Below are 18,273 nucleotides of genomic sequence, written 5' to 3' on the forward strand. Positions count from 1 at the left end.
ATTTTAATTTTAAATACTTTGCATTTTAAAATCAACTTCTAAATGTCTGTTAAGTAGTCCCTATAACATGACAATTTAAATTTGTGGTGTTTCTAATTAAGTGATAAAAAGCAGTTGCAAATGTTGTATAAAATAAATATCACCACTACTCATCTTTGCACCAATAAAACGTAAAAACACTGTTTTTCTACCAAATTATATGTAATATCTAATTATTATATTAATATTTAACTTGCATTGGAAAGGTTTCCATGACCTCTCGCGAGATCTCGGCAAAAAGTCTCACGATTTATTTCCAGAACATGATGCATGATGGGATACACTAAGCCTCAAATAGCGCTCCGGAGCAGTATTCGAGATAGTGTGGATTTAGTGTGCATTAAGGGCACTGCGCTCTGGCATTTTTAAGACCTGGGACAGTCTTGCGCACTTACTTCCTGTCGCGCGCACGCACTCTCAAGTGGCCAAGACCGCAAGTGTGGGTATTTGGACAAGGGGTGTGTCTTCAGGAGCAGGATTGAACACCTCTGTGCATTTACTGGGCCTGTTGCCCCAAGGCAAATTTCTGTATGTAGGGTCCATGGATGGCACAGAAATTAAAGTATCTAAAAACAAAATATTTTATTAAAATTTGAGTAAAAGTAATTCCAGATAACAAAACAATTTAAACTGGAGTATGCATTATTTCACTACAGCTTATTCTACTGTACTTCTGACCTGTTGTCACTTATGTTGTGCTTTTGTTTTTCTTTATGATCTATATGAATTTGTTGTCATAAAAGTATTATTACAATAATTCAAAGATGAATATTATTCTAGTCTATTATGTGACACTGGGTCCCACTTTATATTAGGTGGTCATAACTAATATGTAGCTTACTTACATTTAAATTAATCATTTCATACAATGCACTTATTGCGTGCATACATGTTTTTACTTTGTACTTATATATTTTTAAAATAACTGCGTGTAAATACATCTGTAATTAATTTCTGTAATTACATTTATAATTACACTGTTGACCCATCCCTTACACCTAAACCCACTCTTAAACCTACCCATACCACCAAACCTGTCCCTAACCTTACCCATATCCCACCTCAATAGCAGAAGAGGTGTTTTGCAATACAATATGAACACAATAAGTACATTGTACTTATTTTTTTATGTAAGTGCATAGTAGTTAAGGCCACTTAATATAAAGTGGGACCTGACACTGAAAACTGTAATGCAACAATGTCAAGCTTTTTAAACCCCTCTGGGTTTTACAAAAAAATCAAACATGCCTGTACTCTTTTTTTTCTAAAATGTTATTAAAGATTCCACTCCGTTTGTGTCCTCTTGGTTGTGGTCATTTCCTGTCCTCTGATGATGACCACAATCACTGTCTTCCATGTCTGGGCTTACAGCACACTGAAGATGCATTCATGGATGGTTCATGCCTGCACTGCGAGCGCATGACCATGACATACTATGAACGCGTCTCTCCTTTCTGAGGAATGGACAAGACCCCTCTACCACTACCCATCCCGGTTTCTCTGCTCCAAGCAGTGGATCGCCGGCTCGTGCTCTGGGAGATCTGAGGATCTCAGTGAGAGCCAATCTGCCAGGCCAGTCCCCTCGGACCTCTCACTCCCCATGCAGAGCTTGTCCCGTACAGCTGCCGGATGATTCTGCTGGCCTGTCTCATGGCAGTCCCAGCGTTTCATTCAGAGATCAGCTGGAGGATCAGATGTTGATAGCAGCATCAGGAGATGGGCTATCGTTCTCTGAGGATGAAGACTCGGACCCAGAGCTGATGGTCAGGCTTGCCCAGGCAACCGTGAGCATCAGGCTGGAGGTGAGCACACCGCCCAGCCCTGAGTGCTCGTGGCTGGATGATTGGTTTCTCAGCACAGAGCACGGCTCACAACCTCGTTCTGCTCCACGTCCTTTCTTTCCGGAGGTGCATGAGGTGGTCACAAAGTTGTGGAAGGCCCATTTTACAGCCAGAAGTCACTCGTCGACCTCCTCCGTCCTCACTACCCTCGATGGTGGGGTGGCTAGGGGGTATGTTGGCATTCCCCAGGTGGAGAGAGCAGCTGCGGTGCACCTTCCGCAAAACGTCGCCACCTGGAGGAATCATCCGCGCCTCCCCTCCCGTCAGCACCAGCGTCAAATACACAAGGGTAGTACTAATCCGAGGTTGATGCAGGAGCTGCTCTGGGTGACAAAGGTCATGGCACGGTCCCTTAGGCAGGCGATGTCCATCTTGGTGGTCCAAGAGCGTCATCTCTGGCTTAACCTGGTCGAAATGAGAGGCACTGGCAAATTGTGTTTTCTTGACGCCCCCATCTGGCCTGTTTGGTGACACTGTCGAGGACTTTGCCCAGCAATTCTCATCTTGCCCCGACGTGACCCTCCTTATGTCACCCTTCTGTCGAGGGCCGGCCAACAGCCTTCTCGTCGCTGTGGGTGCCCTCCTGCATTTTCCACAACAGCGTCCTCCCACACTTAAGTAACACCTAATCAGGAGGTGAGGGGAGCTGCTCTTTTTCAGGATATGGCGGGAACATCGCCACTCCTTACCCCGGAGGAGGGCCGGGTGGAGAATCTTTTGATTCCTTCTCTTTCTGGTACCCACATTCTCAAAGAAAGAGCAGTTTCCTCTTCCTCCAGGTTATATGGCTTGTGTGTTGACAGTAAGCAATGCACCGCTTCCTCACTCTCACCCACAATGCCCCTTATCGCCAGTGGCCTAGAGACCGCAGTTTGAGGACTCCTCACGCGTCTCAAGCCAGTCCCTTCGGGGACACCAGCAATTCTGTCAGTGTGACTAAGGACGCTATGCCCCCTGGGGCGACAAGAAGGATTCCTCTCCGCTGCACCACCGCAGGTATGTCGATTGTCCCTTTGGTACTACTTGTACAGAGCTTGGGGTCGTGGCTAGTGCTACCCAATCCATCCCGCTGGCTTATTCGGACAATTCAATTCTGCTACGCAATTCAGTTTGCCAGGTGACCCCCCTGGTTCAGCGGCGTTATCAAGACTTCTGTGGCAGTCTGAGACGCTCCTGTCCAGCACGAGGAGATTGCAGTCCTGCTGGCGAAGGAAGCAAACAAGCCTGTTTCTCCAGTCGAGATGAAGCAGGAGTTTTATAGCCCTTACTTCATTGTGCCAAAGAAAAGCGGTAGCCTTTGACCAATATTGAATCTGCAAGTCTTGAATCAGGCCCTTCACAAGCTTCTGCTCAAGATATTGACGCAGAAGCGCATCCTCAAGCGCATGCATCCAACCCCAGGACTGGTTTGCTGCGGTTGACCTGAAGGACTCATAATTTCATGTCTCGATTCTTCCTCGACACAGACATTTCTTCGTTTTACATTCGAGGGTCGGGTGTAGCAATACAAGGTCCTCCCATTCGGGCTGTCCCTGTCCCCTCGTGTCTCTACCAAAGTCACAGAGGGAGCCCTTGCCCTGTTACAGGAAATGGGCATCAGGATCCTCAACTATCTTGACGACTGGCTCATCATGGCCCAATCACAAGAACAGTTGTGCGATCACAGGGACCTGGTGCTCTGGCACCTCAGCCTCAACGGAAAGAGCATGCTCTCCCCTGTGCAGAGAATCTCTTTTCTTGGTATGGAACTGGACTCGGTCAACATGACGGCGCATCTTACCAATGAGTGTGCCCAATCAGTGCTGAACTGATCCTGAGTTCCTTCAGGGGCAGGACGGTAGGTACCACTGAAACAATTTCAGAGATTCATGGGGGCATTTGGCATCCGCAGCCATGGTTACGGTGTTTGGATTGCACCATATGAGACCATTTAAGCACTGGTTGCACAACCGTGTCCCAAGATGGGCATGGCGCCGTGGTACACATCGCGTGACCATCACGCCGATGTGCCAACGCACATCCAACCCCTGATCAGACCTTGCCTTTCTACGGGCCGGGGTGCCCTTAGAACAAGTGTCCCGGCATGTTGTTGTCATGACACATGCCTCCAAGACAGGCTGGGGCTCCACATACAATGGACAGGCAGCCTCGGGTTTGTACGTCGACCTCCAGGGAGGTCTACAATCATGTCGCATGTCACAACTCGCCCGTCATCTCCTCCTCTGGAGTCAGATGCGGCTCAAGCCACTGCGCCCTGTCCACATTCCAGGGGAGCTCAATCCTGCTGCTAAATCACTCTCACAACAGCTCACTTTCCCCAGAGAGTGGGGACTCCATCCCCAGGTCGTCTAGCTGATCTGGAGTCAATTTGGGGAAGCCCAGGTAGACCTGTTTGCTTCCCACAAGTCCTCCCACTGGCAGCTGTACGATTCCCTGACCGAGGCCCCCCTCGGCATGGATGCACTGGTACACAGCTGGCCCCAGGGCCTACGCAAGTATGCATTTCCCCCAGTGAGCCTTATCGCACAGACACTGTGTAAGGTCAGGGAGGACAAGGAACAGGTCTTGCTGGTTGTTGCACCCGCATCCAGATCTTTGGAACCTTCAAGGCGAGCTTATGCCTTGAAGTGGAGTCTGTTCGCTAACTGGTGTTTTTCTTGCCAAGAAGACCCCCGAAGCTGCCCAATCAGAGTCATGTAACCCTACTTAGCCACCCCTTGTGCCTTCTTGGGAATTTTTCTTTTGTCCTGAAATTAATAAGTGAACATAGATATACTCTTCACAAACTGCTTGATGAAATCTGACTTTTTCGGTTAGATTTGTCTTGGAGTCAGTAAAAATACAAGATGTTCATGCACACAGTTGACATCCGCTGCATTCATAAACAAGTAATGTAAATAAATAGCATATCACTGCTGTTCATCAACGCACACATTCAATCCCAGGGGTGATGATGATACATCATATACGGTATATTAAAAATTAAATATCAAAATTGCCTGTATTTTTGTGTATTTTCCTTGAAACTGTGTCATGTAGTTGTGTGTGATGTACTATTCAGGACCACAACATTACTAAAGATAATAGGCAGGTACTGGTTTCAAGATGGAACCATTTCATTCTTGGGCTTCTTTGTGAAATATTTTGGCTCAGTCACTGCTCTTTGTTGGAAGTAATGGCTATAGATCTCTATGCAGAAATCTTTTTCCCACTTCGGTATCATAGTATCATGACAAACAGAAATGTATTCATTCTGATCCTGGGCTCTTGGTTGTTGGGTTTGATAGGCCCTTTGATGATGATCATCCGAGCTTATCCTCTCCCTTACTGTGCAAGTAATATCATTGTGCACTGTTGCTGTGATCATATTTCTATTACAACACTGGCATGCACTGACAGAGAAGAATATAGTTATCTAGAATGCACTCATGCTATGATAGTACTGCTGTTTTCTCTTACTGTGTCATCATTGTGTCAGTTCCGTATAAATCACGTGCTCAAGAAAGGACGAAGACTTTCTCCACCTGCAGTCCTCAGCTTATCATAATTGCCGTTTTTTACCTACCCAAATGTTTGAATTATTTGTCAGCCAATATTAATATAAAATTCAGAACTGATTTGCGATTAGTCATTATTATGATGTGTATAGCCTTTTATATTTATAGCCATGATCAACCCCCTCATTTATTGTTTGAAAACAGATGAGGTAAAGAAGGTTTTAATAAAAAAAAATTAAGAGGAAAAAAATTACATTAAATCAGCGAAGACCTGACTGTACCTTTTTGTCTGTAGTTTTATAATAAATTTTTTTATACAGTATATATTTTTTGAACATCAATATACATGACACGAGCAAAAGGCAATACAAACAAAAACTTGAATTAACTGGTTTGCTATTTTAATACAAACATTTGTGAGATCTTGCACATTTGAGTCAAAAATGCAAAAAAGCTGTGCACATGCCACAAACCCAAACAGGTCTCAGGACAAAAAAAGACAAACTGAAGCAAAATACAAAAGCAATGTCTGCACACTGATAACTGCTCCATATAAAAAATAAAAAAAATAAAAACTTTTTATTGCAATAATTTTTTTAAAAATATATCAGCAATTATGTCAGTGTGTGGACATTGCTTTTATATTTTGCTTACACATGAGAGTCAGATTGAGAGTCATCACTGCTTTTGACCTCAGTTTTACTAAAGCAGTGAAGCCTGTAAAGATATCATGACTTCTTCCTATGTATTATAAACAAATAATATGTACTTTGCTTTATATATATTTATTTAATATCACAGATAGTTTAAAAATATATAAAATAAAATAATGTAAAATAAAGTTCTAGAGTTATGAACAGATATTAGGCCATAATGGTCAATAATTAGATTCATGCTAGTAAAAAAAAGCCTAAAAATTAAATGTGCAGTTACACCAACATTTGGCAGTTACACTAACAAATTGACATTTGGATTCCAAATTAGGAAAACATTAGGAAGTTATATTATTTGAATTACTCTGTCCAGCTTTTGATCTCAGGTTTTCATACACAGTTAAACAACATATACTTACTTGAATTTACCACTAGATAGCAGTAAAAGACCATTTATGAAGCTGAGATTTTACATAAACTTGTGGCACTGATTTTCTTATGAAGTGTTACTTAAAGAATTCAAAAATAGTTTGTCTCTACGTCATTTTAATTCTAAAAAATGTTACATTGTCATTGTTATCTTTAAATTAAATCTATAAGCTTCTGAATAGGGCATGACACAATAAACTGAAACATATATTTGTGTGCATATGATACCGGTTAATGTTCATTTTCTTTATTCATTACTAAAAACAGGAAAATAACAAATGTACAGAAACAAGAGCAACATCTGCAGATCTCATGTCAAAATGGACCCCTATACAAATTACAAACAGGAATGCATTATGAAATATTATGTTATTTAGTCAGGTGTCTAAGTTGTTATTGCAGAAAACCAATCAAAATACATTTATAGATGACAGTGAAAAATTGTTTGACCTAAGTGTTTAAGGTCAACATAGTAACAACTGCACAAGCAGAACAAAACACTTGAAATCAGCTGAATTAATGAATAAAGGTTAAATAACAGTAATTTTGCTTATTTTAATACATACAAATATTACTATTTTAAAAGTTTTTTTTTTTTTTAAATATGCATTTGTGAAAAGATTTTGTTCACTGGCATTATTTTTGTACTGTAAGTCATACAGACCTCTGTGACGCCTGGGAATGTAGTCTTTATATGGGTAATTTAATTCCCAGTCATTAAATATAAATAAATAAAAATTTCAGTCATTTAGACATGTTCTCTCTAATTGGTGCAGATCTGTTTTTAAGCACTTTTCGAATAATGTCTTTGATTTTAGCTGTGTTTAAAACATAAATGATGGGATTTAGCATTGGTGGAATAGCATATGCCAGAGATGTGCTGATGACTCTGACATTGAGTGTAAGAGAAACCAACGTTTTTAAACGTCCTTGCCAAGTTGTAATTTTGATTAAAGCAAGAAAAATTCCCATATATATAAAGGACTATAATAATTAATGGTGCTACAATGTATAACTGAAACAAGAAACCCAATGATCTTGTTAATCAACAGGGCTGGACTTCAGTCTCATTACTATGGACTCGTATCATACATATACATATACATATACATATACATATTTATATCACAAATATATGCAAACAAATGAATGCATGTAAAGCAAAATAAATATTTTCTTAAAAATACACTGGATACACTTACATACACATACAGAAACTTACAACTAGATGGCAGTAAAATACCATTTATGCAGATTTATATAAACGTGTAGCATTGATTTTCTCATGGTTTAAAAGACTTTGGAAAGAGTTTACCACTAATTCAATTTAATACTAAATATTATGCTACATTTTCACTGTTATGTTTGAATCAGTCCAATAGGCAATATATAATTCTGATCACCTTTAAAAAGAGTGACACAATAAACTGAAATATACACATTTATGTGTATATGGGTTCATGTTGATTTTTTTATTCATTATTACATAGCAAAAAAAAAAAAAGAAAAAGGAAAACAACAAATGCAGAGAAACAAGCAGCAGATCTCAGATCATTAAAAAATGTAATGGTATTACAAATTCCAACAGAAATACATGATAAAATATTATTTTACTTAGTCACATGACTCAATCAGTTTTTATTATTTAAAAAATTACTAATAAATATAAAATAAAAAATAAACCAAAACACATTTATAGATGACCATGTACAATGCGTTTAATGTCAACAAAGTAATGACTGCTTACAAAAAGTTGAACTGCTTTTTCCTGTTCATTTTTCACTTGTGATGTATACGAACAAAAATTTCTTTCAGAATTTTAAAAGGCAATACAAAGAATTTGTACAAAAATGTACAAAGATTGTTACTCTGTAAAAAGATAATTTTTCAAAGTATGCATTTCTGAAAAGACATTGTTCACTGACATTATTATTAACTCTGTGAGGCCTGAGAATGTAGTCTTCATATAGGTAATTTAATTAGCAATCATTAAACAAGACATTTCAGTCATTTAGAAAGGTTCTCTCTACTTGGTGCAGGTCTATTTTTAAAAAAATGTTGAACTATGTCTCTGATTTCAGCTGTGTTTAAAACATAAATGATGGGATTTAGCATCGGCGGAATAGCATATGCCAGAGATGTGCTGATGACCCTTGCATTGGGGGCAAGAGAAAGCAAGAGCTGCGCAAAGTACGTACAGAACAAGGGAAGGAAATATATCCCTACTAACAACAGATGAGAGACACAGGTCTTTAGAGCTTTTAAACGTCCTTGCCAAGTTGTAATTTTGATTAAAGCAAAAAAAATGCAAAGATATGACAGGACTATTATGACCAATGGTGCCACAAGGTATAAACCTGTGATGAGAAACGCCATGAACTTATTAATGTTATTGTCATTACAAGCCAACCTATACACTGGTCCATGATCACAAAAATAACTCTGTATCATATTAGATTCACAGAATGAAAGTCGGGTGATCAAAGACACCATCAAAGCCACAATAGAAGAATTAAATGCCCAAACTGCTGAGAAAACTAAAACCATACTTGTATTGTTTACAAGAGCATGATATCTTAATGGCAAACAAATTGCAATGAAGCGATCATATGCCAGAACAACAAGAGTGACACTTTGTATAGAACTGAAAAGAAACACAAAAAACATGTTCACCAAGCAAGCATTGTAGGAGATGTACTGTGAGTCAAACAGAAAAGTCTTCATCATGTTAGGAATCAGTGCATTAGTTTCACCAATATCAGCCAAGGCCAAGTTAAACACACCAATGTACTTTGGACTGTGCAGACTTCGTTCAAGAACAATAATGAGAAGCACTATAGAGTTCCCAATTATAGTAATAAAATATGTGATAAATAAGAATATATAGTAATAATTGCTGTAAGGTATACCTGAAAGTCCAATGATGAAAAAGTATTCAGGACGAACAATGGAGATATTCTGGTAAAAACTTGCATTTAAAGAACTCATTGCAGCTTTGTGTTTGATGTTTTGAACAATCTGTCAACAGAAATTACCACAAAAAACATAAGCAAAATCTAGGAAATGTACATCATTTGTCATTTCAAACATGTAAATACAATTTTAAATTCTGAAAATATACCTTCATGTACCTGTATTCTCTCATGCTGCAGAGATCTGGCTATCTGTGTCACTGCATCCAAATATATCTTCTGATTCATCTCTTGAGAGCCTTCAGACAACACAGTGATGTAATACTTATATGTTGTAGTAAATGTTTTTGTCACTATTTTGGAACAATTTTTTATTCCTCACAACCACTGCTCTTTCTGTTCTCATTTGTGCATACCATGATATGGTATTTCAATACATTTATTGTTTGTCTATTATGTGACACAGAATGTCTGTGTACTTTCATTTCAAGCACCAAGTGAATATAAACAATTGTATAGGATTATATATAATACAACACGGTAATTATTATTCTGTTTAACGCATCAAAAAATATTTAACACAATTAATGCAGCCTTTTTTTTGCAGCCTTTAATTAATCCTCTTTTTTTCGTCCTTGGAATCCTTTGGCTAGAGTTACAGTAGACCATGGGTCTGTCCAAATACCCACACTTGCCAGGTCTTAAAAATGACAAAGCACAGTGCCCTTAACACACACTAAATCCACACTCCGAAGTGGTATTCAAGGCTAAGCGTATCCTATCATGCATCATGTTCTGGAAATAAATCGCATAACTTTTTTCCGAGATCTTGGAAATGGATGTCATGGAAACCTTTCCAGTATAAATTAAATATTAATAAATAATTACATATTACATTTAATTTGGTAGTAAAACATAACGTGTTGCACATTTTATTGTTGCAAAGATGCGTGCCTATTTTATATAACATTTGCAACTGCTTTTTATCACTTAATTAGATACACCACAATTACTAAATTGTGTAATCTGTTATGGGGATAACTGAACAGACATTTAAAAGTTTATATTAAATGCAAAGTATTAAAATCAAATCAAAATCAAAATAAAGCTCTGTAAACACTTGCGTTTTTATAACTCTATAAGCGTGTCCCATCGGGTAACGAAAAGTTCTACACACATTTGTGGTCTCCACACCCACTTGTATGGCAAGCTGTTTCAGTTTAAAATGTTTCCAGCGTTACTCGTCGTAATTGCATTTTTACTTGTAACAATTAAATTACAGAGTTCTGCAATTCAGTTCTTACTAGTAAAAATTATAATTATAATTAATCAGAGAGATCTGTAATTTCATTCATATTAGTAAGAACTGAATTAGAAAGCTCTCTAATTGGCATTGTTACTCGTAAGAATTGAACTGTAGAGCTCTCTAATTTAATTTAAATTCTTACTAGTAAGAATGCAATTGCAGAGCTTACTAATTCAGTTAGAGAACACTCTAATTCAATTGTCATTAGTAAGAATTGCATTAAAGAGTTCTCTAGTTGTAATTCATACTATTAAGGATTGCATTAGAGAGCTCTTTAATTCAGTTCTTACTAGTAATAATGAAGCTCTCTAACTGTAATTGTAACTAGTAAAATTTTTTTTAAAAAGCTCTCTAATTGGCATTGTTACTAGTAAGAATTTAATTGTAGAACTCTCTAATTGAATTGTTACTAGTAAAAATGCAATTATGACGAGTAACGCTGAGAATATTTTAAAGCTAAGACAGCTTGCCATTCACTTGAACACTTGGGCCAAATACAGAAAATACGTCATGTAAGTGGTCAAGTGTCGATAAGCATGATAAGACGCAAAAGAGATTCGGTACTTTTGTGCTGTCATGTGAAGCAGCTCTCTGTGAACAAAGACACATGCAGTACCAGACAGCGCACCAGTAGGTCATTCTTTTTCGCTCTACAGTGGACAAATACACAAAATTGCATCAAAATGAGATTAGAAGAGAAGAATAAAATATAAAATGGAAATAAAAATAAAATTCTCTGAGAAATTGTGGAACTGACTTCACGTTCCCTCCCTTGGCAGCTCCCTTGGCCTTGAACCTTCTGCGTTTGCAAAATACCCCAGACAAGGCAACACAAGCCCTGCCTTGATGTAATGATTGACAGGGTGGGGGCGTGATCTGCTCGGAACGCATTTTCAAATCCACATTGACTTAAACTAAGCTACAAACTAAACTCACGGCTCTCTCATAACCGTCTCACACAAGCGCCTGTCAAAGCAGCCATCTGTTGTTGCAGTCTACACTATTTTGCTGCTTTTGTTGTTCCGTCCCTTTAGTTTAATTTTCTACTGTGAAACAGCAGCCCGGGCCAGTGCTGCCACCTTGTGGAACAATTGATTAGGGCTTACAAGTGCGCACGGTTACAAAAATTGAGTGGTGAACATACAGTACGCGCATACTATTCTGAAGACAAAATTTGCGTCACTGTAAAAAGTGAAGTATACTTTGGGCTTAATGCTGCGTTCAAGTCCTCCTGGGACACTGACAAGTCGTAAAACGACGTCAGGTGTGTTCAAGTCACTTTGGTCGGAGCAAGATGGCGATTTAACTTTTCGACACTTTTTGAACTCTACATCTACAAAATGATAAATAATGTACATCATTGTGTTTTTGCTTTTTTCTGTTTTTATTCAATTTATGAAGGTGATGTAAACTGAATCATTATATATTCCATGGTTATTATACAATTATATAATATTTTGTACATGTAACTTTTGTGGTTTTGTTTTACATTACAAAAAGTTCATCAAGTTCAAGTTCATTTATTTGTAAAGCACATCCAATATCGAGCCTTGAGGGAGGCCACAGGTGAGATAAGCAACAGGGGAAGAGAAGTAACTTAATTTGACAAAAAAAATTCTGTCAGATAAAAATGACTGAAACCACTTAAGAACCGTACCTTTTAGGCCCACGTCTGACTCTAATCTAGATATCAGAATAGAGTGGTCCACAGTATCAAATGCTGCTGATAAATCTAAAAGAACCAGGACCACAGGATTACCAGAGTCGGTAGCTAAACATATATCATTTAACACTCTGAGAAGGGCCGTTTCAGTACTATGAGCAGATTTGAAACCAGATTGAAAAATTTCAGGAATACAGTTACGATTTAGAAAGAACTGCAGTTGGTCAAACACAATTTTTTCTAAAACCTTTGAGATAAATGGCAAAACAGAAATGGGACGGAAGTTATTCAGAATAGAAGGATCTAGTGAAGGCTTCTTGAGAAGTGGAGTGACAGTAGCCACTTTAAGAGTAGTGGGAACAGAGCTAGTTAAAAGGCACTTGTTGAAAAAAGACACCAAACCTGGCCTAAGTTCACAGCATTAACTTGTGGGAACAACAACATGTTAAGGCCATCAAATATTGACATGATAATCATGGCCATGAATTCATTTTGTCAACATCCTTATGTTGTGGCCTCGAGATCCTATGTTGAGTGTTGATCGCTTTTATACAACAATTTGAAAAAATATGTAAATAAATACGGAAAAACCTTATTGTGTGTGTAATTATTTCTGTCACAGATTCAAATGTGCTGTTAATAGTTTAACAGATGCGTCCTAGCCTCAATTACTAATTTAAAATTTCCTACATTTGAGGACGATTATCACATTTCGCCCCTAGTGGCAGTCACATGAAACTTTTAAATTGGTCATGAAGCAGCCGTTTTGATCAGAATCATAGACTGTAAAAAAAAAAAGATGAACAACGTGTCTCCACTTCCTTCCATTATAGGAAAGTGAAGCCAAGCATCATAGTATGGCTGCTGTCATCTTGTGAAAATGACATAATTTGGAGCCAGAGTCTGCTCAGTAGTGATTAATTTGGAGCCTGAGTCTACAAAGTAGTGATTAATTTGGAGCCTGAGTCTACAAAGTAGTGATCATGAGGTGGAGCCATGGTATCAAAATCCCTCCCAAACTCCCACAGACCCAATCGCAAGCTCACAATCATGACACCACACCCCATTTTTATAGCATCAAATAACTAACCCAAAAGCAAACTTATTATAAAACCGAAACACTGAGGCGAGCTCCACAATAATGTCATAGCACATCACCGCATAACTGATGCGCTGTGAGGATAATAAAAGATTAGGCTATAGCTTAATCTCATAAAAAAATGTTAAAAGTGTCTTTTAAAACAGGTCCATTATAGCCTACCAGGGGCGTAGATTACGCGGGGGACGTGTCCCCCCCCACTTTTAATATCACGTAAATTCGTCCCCCGCACTTTTTCGGGCAAGTGTGTTCGCATAGAGGTTTTCAAGAGCCGGTGTGAATAAATATAGATTTAAATTCAAAGAGACAGGATAGTCTGTGCATGATCAGATGTTTTATTCGGACCCAGAATAAGGCGAGATGAACGTCATGGAGCGCTAAACACTCCGTGCAGTGTGTTTCATTCATACTCGAAGCCGGAGGGCGGTCTCGCACAGAAAGTCGAACCAGGAAATTCCTAATATGGACAAAAGCGTCCAGCTCTCGCTGTATGAAAGCAGTTGTTTTCACAGAAAAACAGAAACGTTTGGAAACATGAAGACATTAAACATACCATTTTTACAAGATGATGGCCGCACACACTCCACACTCGTAGCTGCAAAGTCTATGTAGCTGCAATTTCAGCCTTCCATAATGGTATTGACAGGCAGTCAGACAGCAAGAACGAATCAGTGATTAAATTTCTCCATGGTGCGAGGTGGCTCAACCCTCCATGCCTGACCACAATCCCTGTTTGGGACTTGACTCTGATCCTGAATGCCATGACATGCCCCCCTTTTGAGCCATTACAATCAGCCTCACTCAAAGTTCTTTCTCTCAGGACAGCACTTCTGCTTGCGCTCGCTTGCGTCGGGAATATACATGCTCTCTCAGTCAATGAATCCTGCTTGAGCTATGGCGTTAATGACAGTAAAGTCGTTCTTAAGCCAAGTAAGGGATACGTGCCTAAAGTGCTTTCAACACCGTTTAGAAATAAAGTGATAACCCTCACAGCTTTCACATAGAGCAAGCCTGTGGACAGGGAAACTCCCCCTCTGCAGCCGCTTTGCCCTGTGCATGCTCTGCACATCTATGTCGAGCGCACCAGGAATTTCAGACTCTCAGAACAGCTCTTTGTGTGTTATGGCAGTCGAACAAAAGGTCTAGTGGTATCAAAACAGAGGCTATCCCATTGGGCCGTGGATGCGATAGCCTTAGCTTTTGGCACACTGAATACAGTTTGCCCCATAGAGGTACGTGCCCACTCCACGAGAAGCGTTGCTTCCTCCTGGGCCTGGGCATGGGGTATATCTATTGAGGACAAACCTTTGCCAAATTTAAAATTTGGACATTTCTTCGCTAGCTTCTCAAGTTTTTCAGTTCAGGAAAGCTAGGCAAGGAAAGATTTTTATTGTTATGACTGATATTACTTGGCCATTGTGCTTGATATTCAACTGCAGCAATAGGAGGCCCAACCCCTCGCTCATGGTGTGGGTTTTCCACTAGGACTCTTACGTCAGAGTATGATGGCGCTTATTCTCCTAGAGCCTTGTACGTTTATTCTTTGAGGCACAGAGTTTGTCGCTCGCTGCATCATCTATGCCAACACTTTTATCATTAATATTATGTTCATTCTCATTCAGTGACTACCTGGACCCCGCCCTCCCTTGGAGAGTGGGGTTTCAACCAGGTCCAATGGCATGCAAATACAGGAAACCTTTTCACTTGATTCTGATTGACTCTAGCAAGTATATGTCAAGTGATATCCCAGTCTTCATGGCGTGTGCCCTCTCTACATCAAAAACTACATTATGTCCCCGCTTTTAGTATACGTTCCCCAATGTGTCAGCAAAGCTGCATGTAACATTGAGAGACATCTCAAAAGGGAACGTCTCTGGTTACTGAACGTAACCGCAGTTCCCTGTGAAGGGAACGAGGCATTGCATTCATGCAATGGTGTTAAGCGAATCAGGCTTCAGTATTCTAAGGAGAAATGTGTTTCCCCAATGCGTTAACAAAGCTGCACGCAATGTCTAGATCTCTTCTCAGGTAACCGATGTTACGTTCAGTAACCGGAGACGTTTTCTGTATGGTCCCGTGCATCAATCGGAGTGTAAACAGTGAGAGACCTTAAGGCAGGTGTGACATTTAGGCACTGACCGCTTCATTATAAGAAAGGAATAAAATATAAGGTAAGGTGGCAAATGGGTAACTAAGTGTAGAATTGTCTGTTTGCTTACACGCATCAGTCAGAGTGCAAATAGTAAAAGATCTTGAGGCAGTCGTGACTCTTAAAGGGTTAGTTCACCCAAAAATGAAAATTAGGCTGTGTTTTACTCACCCCAGAGCCATCCTAGGTTTATATGACTTTCTTCTTTCAGACGAATCCAGTCGGAGTTATACTAAAAATTAGGGATGCACCGACTCCGTTTAACTCTGAGTTCTTGTTATATTTTATTACCATGTTATAAACTATACTGAATAAACTGTGATAATGTGAGAAATGTTGAAGGTGTCTGAATGAATTTAGGTTTGACTGTATCTATTTCATAAATTAAGTTAACCAACTAACATTATACATACGCTTTTGGTTTCTGTACCCAATATTTTAAAAATGTACAAATGCAATAAAAATATTCTGACCGTTGTTTTGTTTTGATCTCTCCGCTGCTTTTCCGAGTCCGTCACTTCTGAGTGGCGCATGCGCAAAGCTGACCTCATACGTCATTTGCCCGGAACTGCTTCCGTTTACAACAGTGAGCGCAAGCTAGATTAAAGTGACTATTACATTTGAATATGGATATTTTTCTTACAAAAACGCATCGATTCGCTACAGGAGGCCTTTGTTCACCCCCCGGAGCCGTGTGAGATGGTTTTTTTAATGGATGGGCACTTTTTATTTAACTTCTTTTGGACTGATGCATGCAACACCCGCTGAGTGGCATTAAACTGCTTGAAAGATCAAAGACAATTTTTAATCTAACTCCGACTGGATTCGTCTGAAAGAAGAAAGTCATATACACCTAGGATGGCTCTGGGGTGAGTAAAACAGCGTAATTTTCATTTTTGGGTGAACTAACCCTTTAAGTGCCACAGGACGCACACTCCATTACGGATTAAACAAAGAAATAAAATATACTAGGTGTAGAATTACACTGTCTGTTTGCTCACATGCATGAGTCGGAGTGTAAATAGTTTTGAGTTCTTAAGACTGAAGAAAAGCACCTGGTTAATGGTGAATATTGACCTATAGTGTGTACCCCTGTGGCAGGCAGCAGGGGATAGTCGCTGCATTTGGGATAAAAGTGATGGAATTATTTATTGTGTCCGGAATATAAAGAGAATATAAGGAGACCCGGGTTGCACTGTCTGTTCGTTCACACGTATCTTTCGGTTTGGCAGCTGCCCTTAGCGGTGCCTTTACCGATTACCTCCATTGTTCAAAGCACTTGGCAAAATTGTCTGTTTGTTACATCACCTCCCAATACAAACACGCCCCATAGTATAGTCCCACCCCTGACACTGATTGACAGGTTTCCGTGTAAGGAATCAGAAATTCAAATGCTAAAGGAATTGTGATTCCATTTGAGTTTTGGCAGGATACATGCACAACAGAGAGAGAGAGAGAAAGCAGACATTGTAATTAATATTGCTATTTAAATATGACAGGCTCATAACTTGTAAGACATGGGAAATACAGTTGCAAATTCACTTTGCTTTTCCATTTGAAATTTGGCAGTCACTGTGCGTTCGAAAAACGCAAAGGTAAAAATGCAATGAATATATAATTTGTAATTCCTTTTGAAAGTCGCTCTGAATACCCTTCCATAGTTTTGTATGCGTTTGGCCAATCAGCATACACTTGCATCACTGGTAGTTCCAGTAGTTTTTAGCAGGGGTGTGGACTCGAGTCCCAAATTTGATGACTTGCGACTCGACTCGACATAATTAAAGAAGACTTGAGACTCGACTTAGACTTTGACAGCAAGGACTCGAGACTTGACTTGGACTTGAGCCCTGTGACTCAGAAAGACTTTATGATCAGATCAAAGTCGTTATAGACGCGTCCCTGCAGCGTTGCGCTTGACTGGCAATAAGCCAGAGACTACGTTCAGGGAGCGCTGGATAGGCTAGTATAAATTACTGGAGTAATAGCATAACTTACGACAAAAGAGAACAGAGATAATAAAAATAACAAATTACATGATTCGTCTAGTAGCGATCTCCGCTCGTGAAAAGCGCTGTCCTGTCAGTTTGATCGCCGCCCAGCAGACACATGGAGCGGGCATGAGAAACGAGTTGCGCGACCGCGATCACTGGTGCTCGCCTCATCAGTGCTGCTGCTGTTAAATATTCCTCACTTCTTCTGTTTGTCCGACACCGAGGTGCACCATGAGTGACGGATCCGCATTCCGCCACGACCCTCGCACTCTGCCAACTCCATGTGCTTTCATTTTCATTTTTATTTGTAATAAACACCTCTCTGAGACCTGTTTTTGTCAGATCTCCACTGTTTTTATTCGATCAGTTATATTTTAATTGCATGTGCATTTTTTTGTCTTTGTTACTCTTAGTTATAAAGGATGGTAGCACAGCATTTTTGAATGATTGTCTTCATGAGTTTGTGTGCATCCATATTGCATGTTTCCTCTCATTTGCAAAGTATGCTTGCAGTTATTTCTTCTAGTTCTTTCAAAGCAGTTCTTTTTGCGTTTCCGCTCACATATTTTTAAATCTGTTTCATCGAGGTTCCAAATAATGGCTCATTGGCTTAGATATAACACCTACACTCTTAAAAATAAAGGTGCTTCACGATGCCATAGAAGAACCTTTTTGTCTAAATGGTTCCATAAAG

The 18,273-nt window shown here is 39.4% G+C and overlaps 1 protein-coding gene and 1 pseudogene across 1 annotated transcript; one reads left to right on the forward strand and one right to left on the reverse strand.

Moving 5' to 3' along the window:
- Positions 1-4,915: 4,915 nt before the first annotated feature.
- On the forward strand, positions 4,916-5,585 carry LOC107672088 (olfactory receptor 142-like; annotated as a pseudogene).
- Positions 5,586-7,203: 1,618 nt separating this feature from the next.
- LOC107672099 (olfactory receptor 1M1-like) lies at positions 7,204-9,447 on the reverse strand. The gene is made up of 2 exons (XM_016465186.1): positions 8,527-9,447; positions 7,204-7,263 (listed from the first exon to the last, which is right to left on the reverse strand). The coding sequence occupies exons 1-2, from the start codon at positions 9,445-9,447 to the stop codon at positions 7,204-7,206; spliced, it is 981 nt and encodes a 326-aa protein (XP_016320672.1).
- Positions 9,448-18,273: the final 8,826 nt, after the last annotated feature.

The sequence above is a fragment of the Sinocyclocheilus anshuiensis genome, unplaced genomic scaffold (assembly GCF_001515605.1).
Source record: "Sinocyclocheilus anshuiensis isolate Anshui unplaced genomic scaffold, SAMN03320099.WGS_v1.1 scaffold336, whole genome shotgun sequence".
In the NCBI taxonomy this organism is placed as follows: domain Eukaryota; kingdom Metazoa; phylum Chordata; class Actinopteri; order Cypriniformes; family Cyprinidae; genus Sinocyclocheilus; species Sinocyclocheilus anshuiensis.

What these genes read in the sequence shown, in the direction of transcription:
- LOC107672099 (XM_016465186.1), bottom strand. Translation starts at nt 9,447, where the DNA reads ATGAGTTCTTTAAATGCAAGTTTTTACCAGAATATCTCCATTGTTCGT. An exon ending in ACACAGCTGAAATCAGAGAC is followed by an intron (nt 7,264 to 8,526) that starts ATAGTTCAACAT and finishes AAAATCAAAGAC; the next exon opens with ATTATTCGAAAAGTGCTTAA.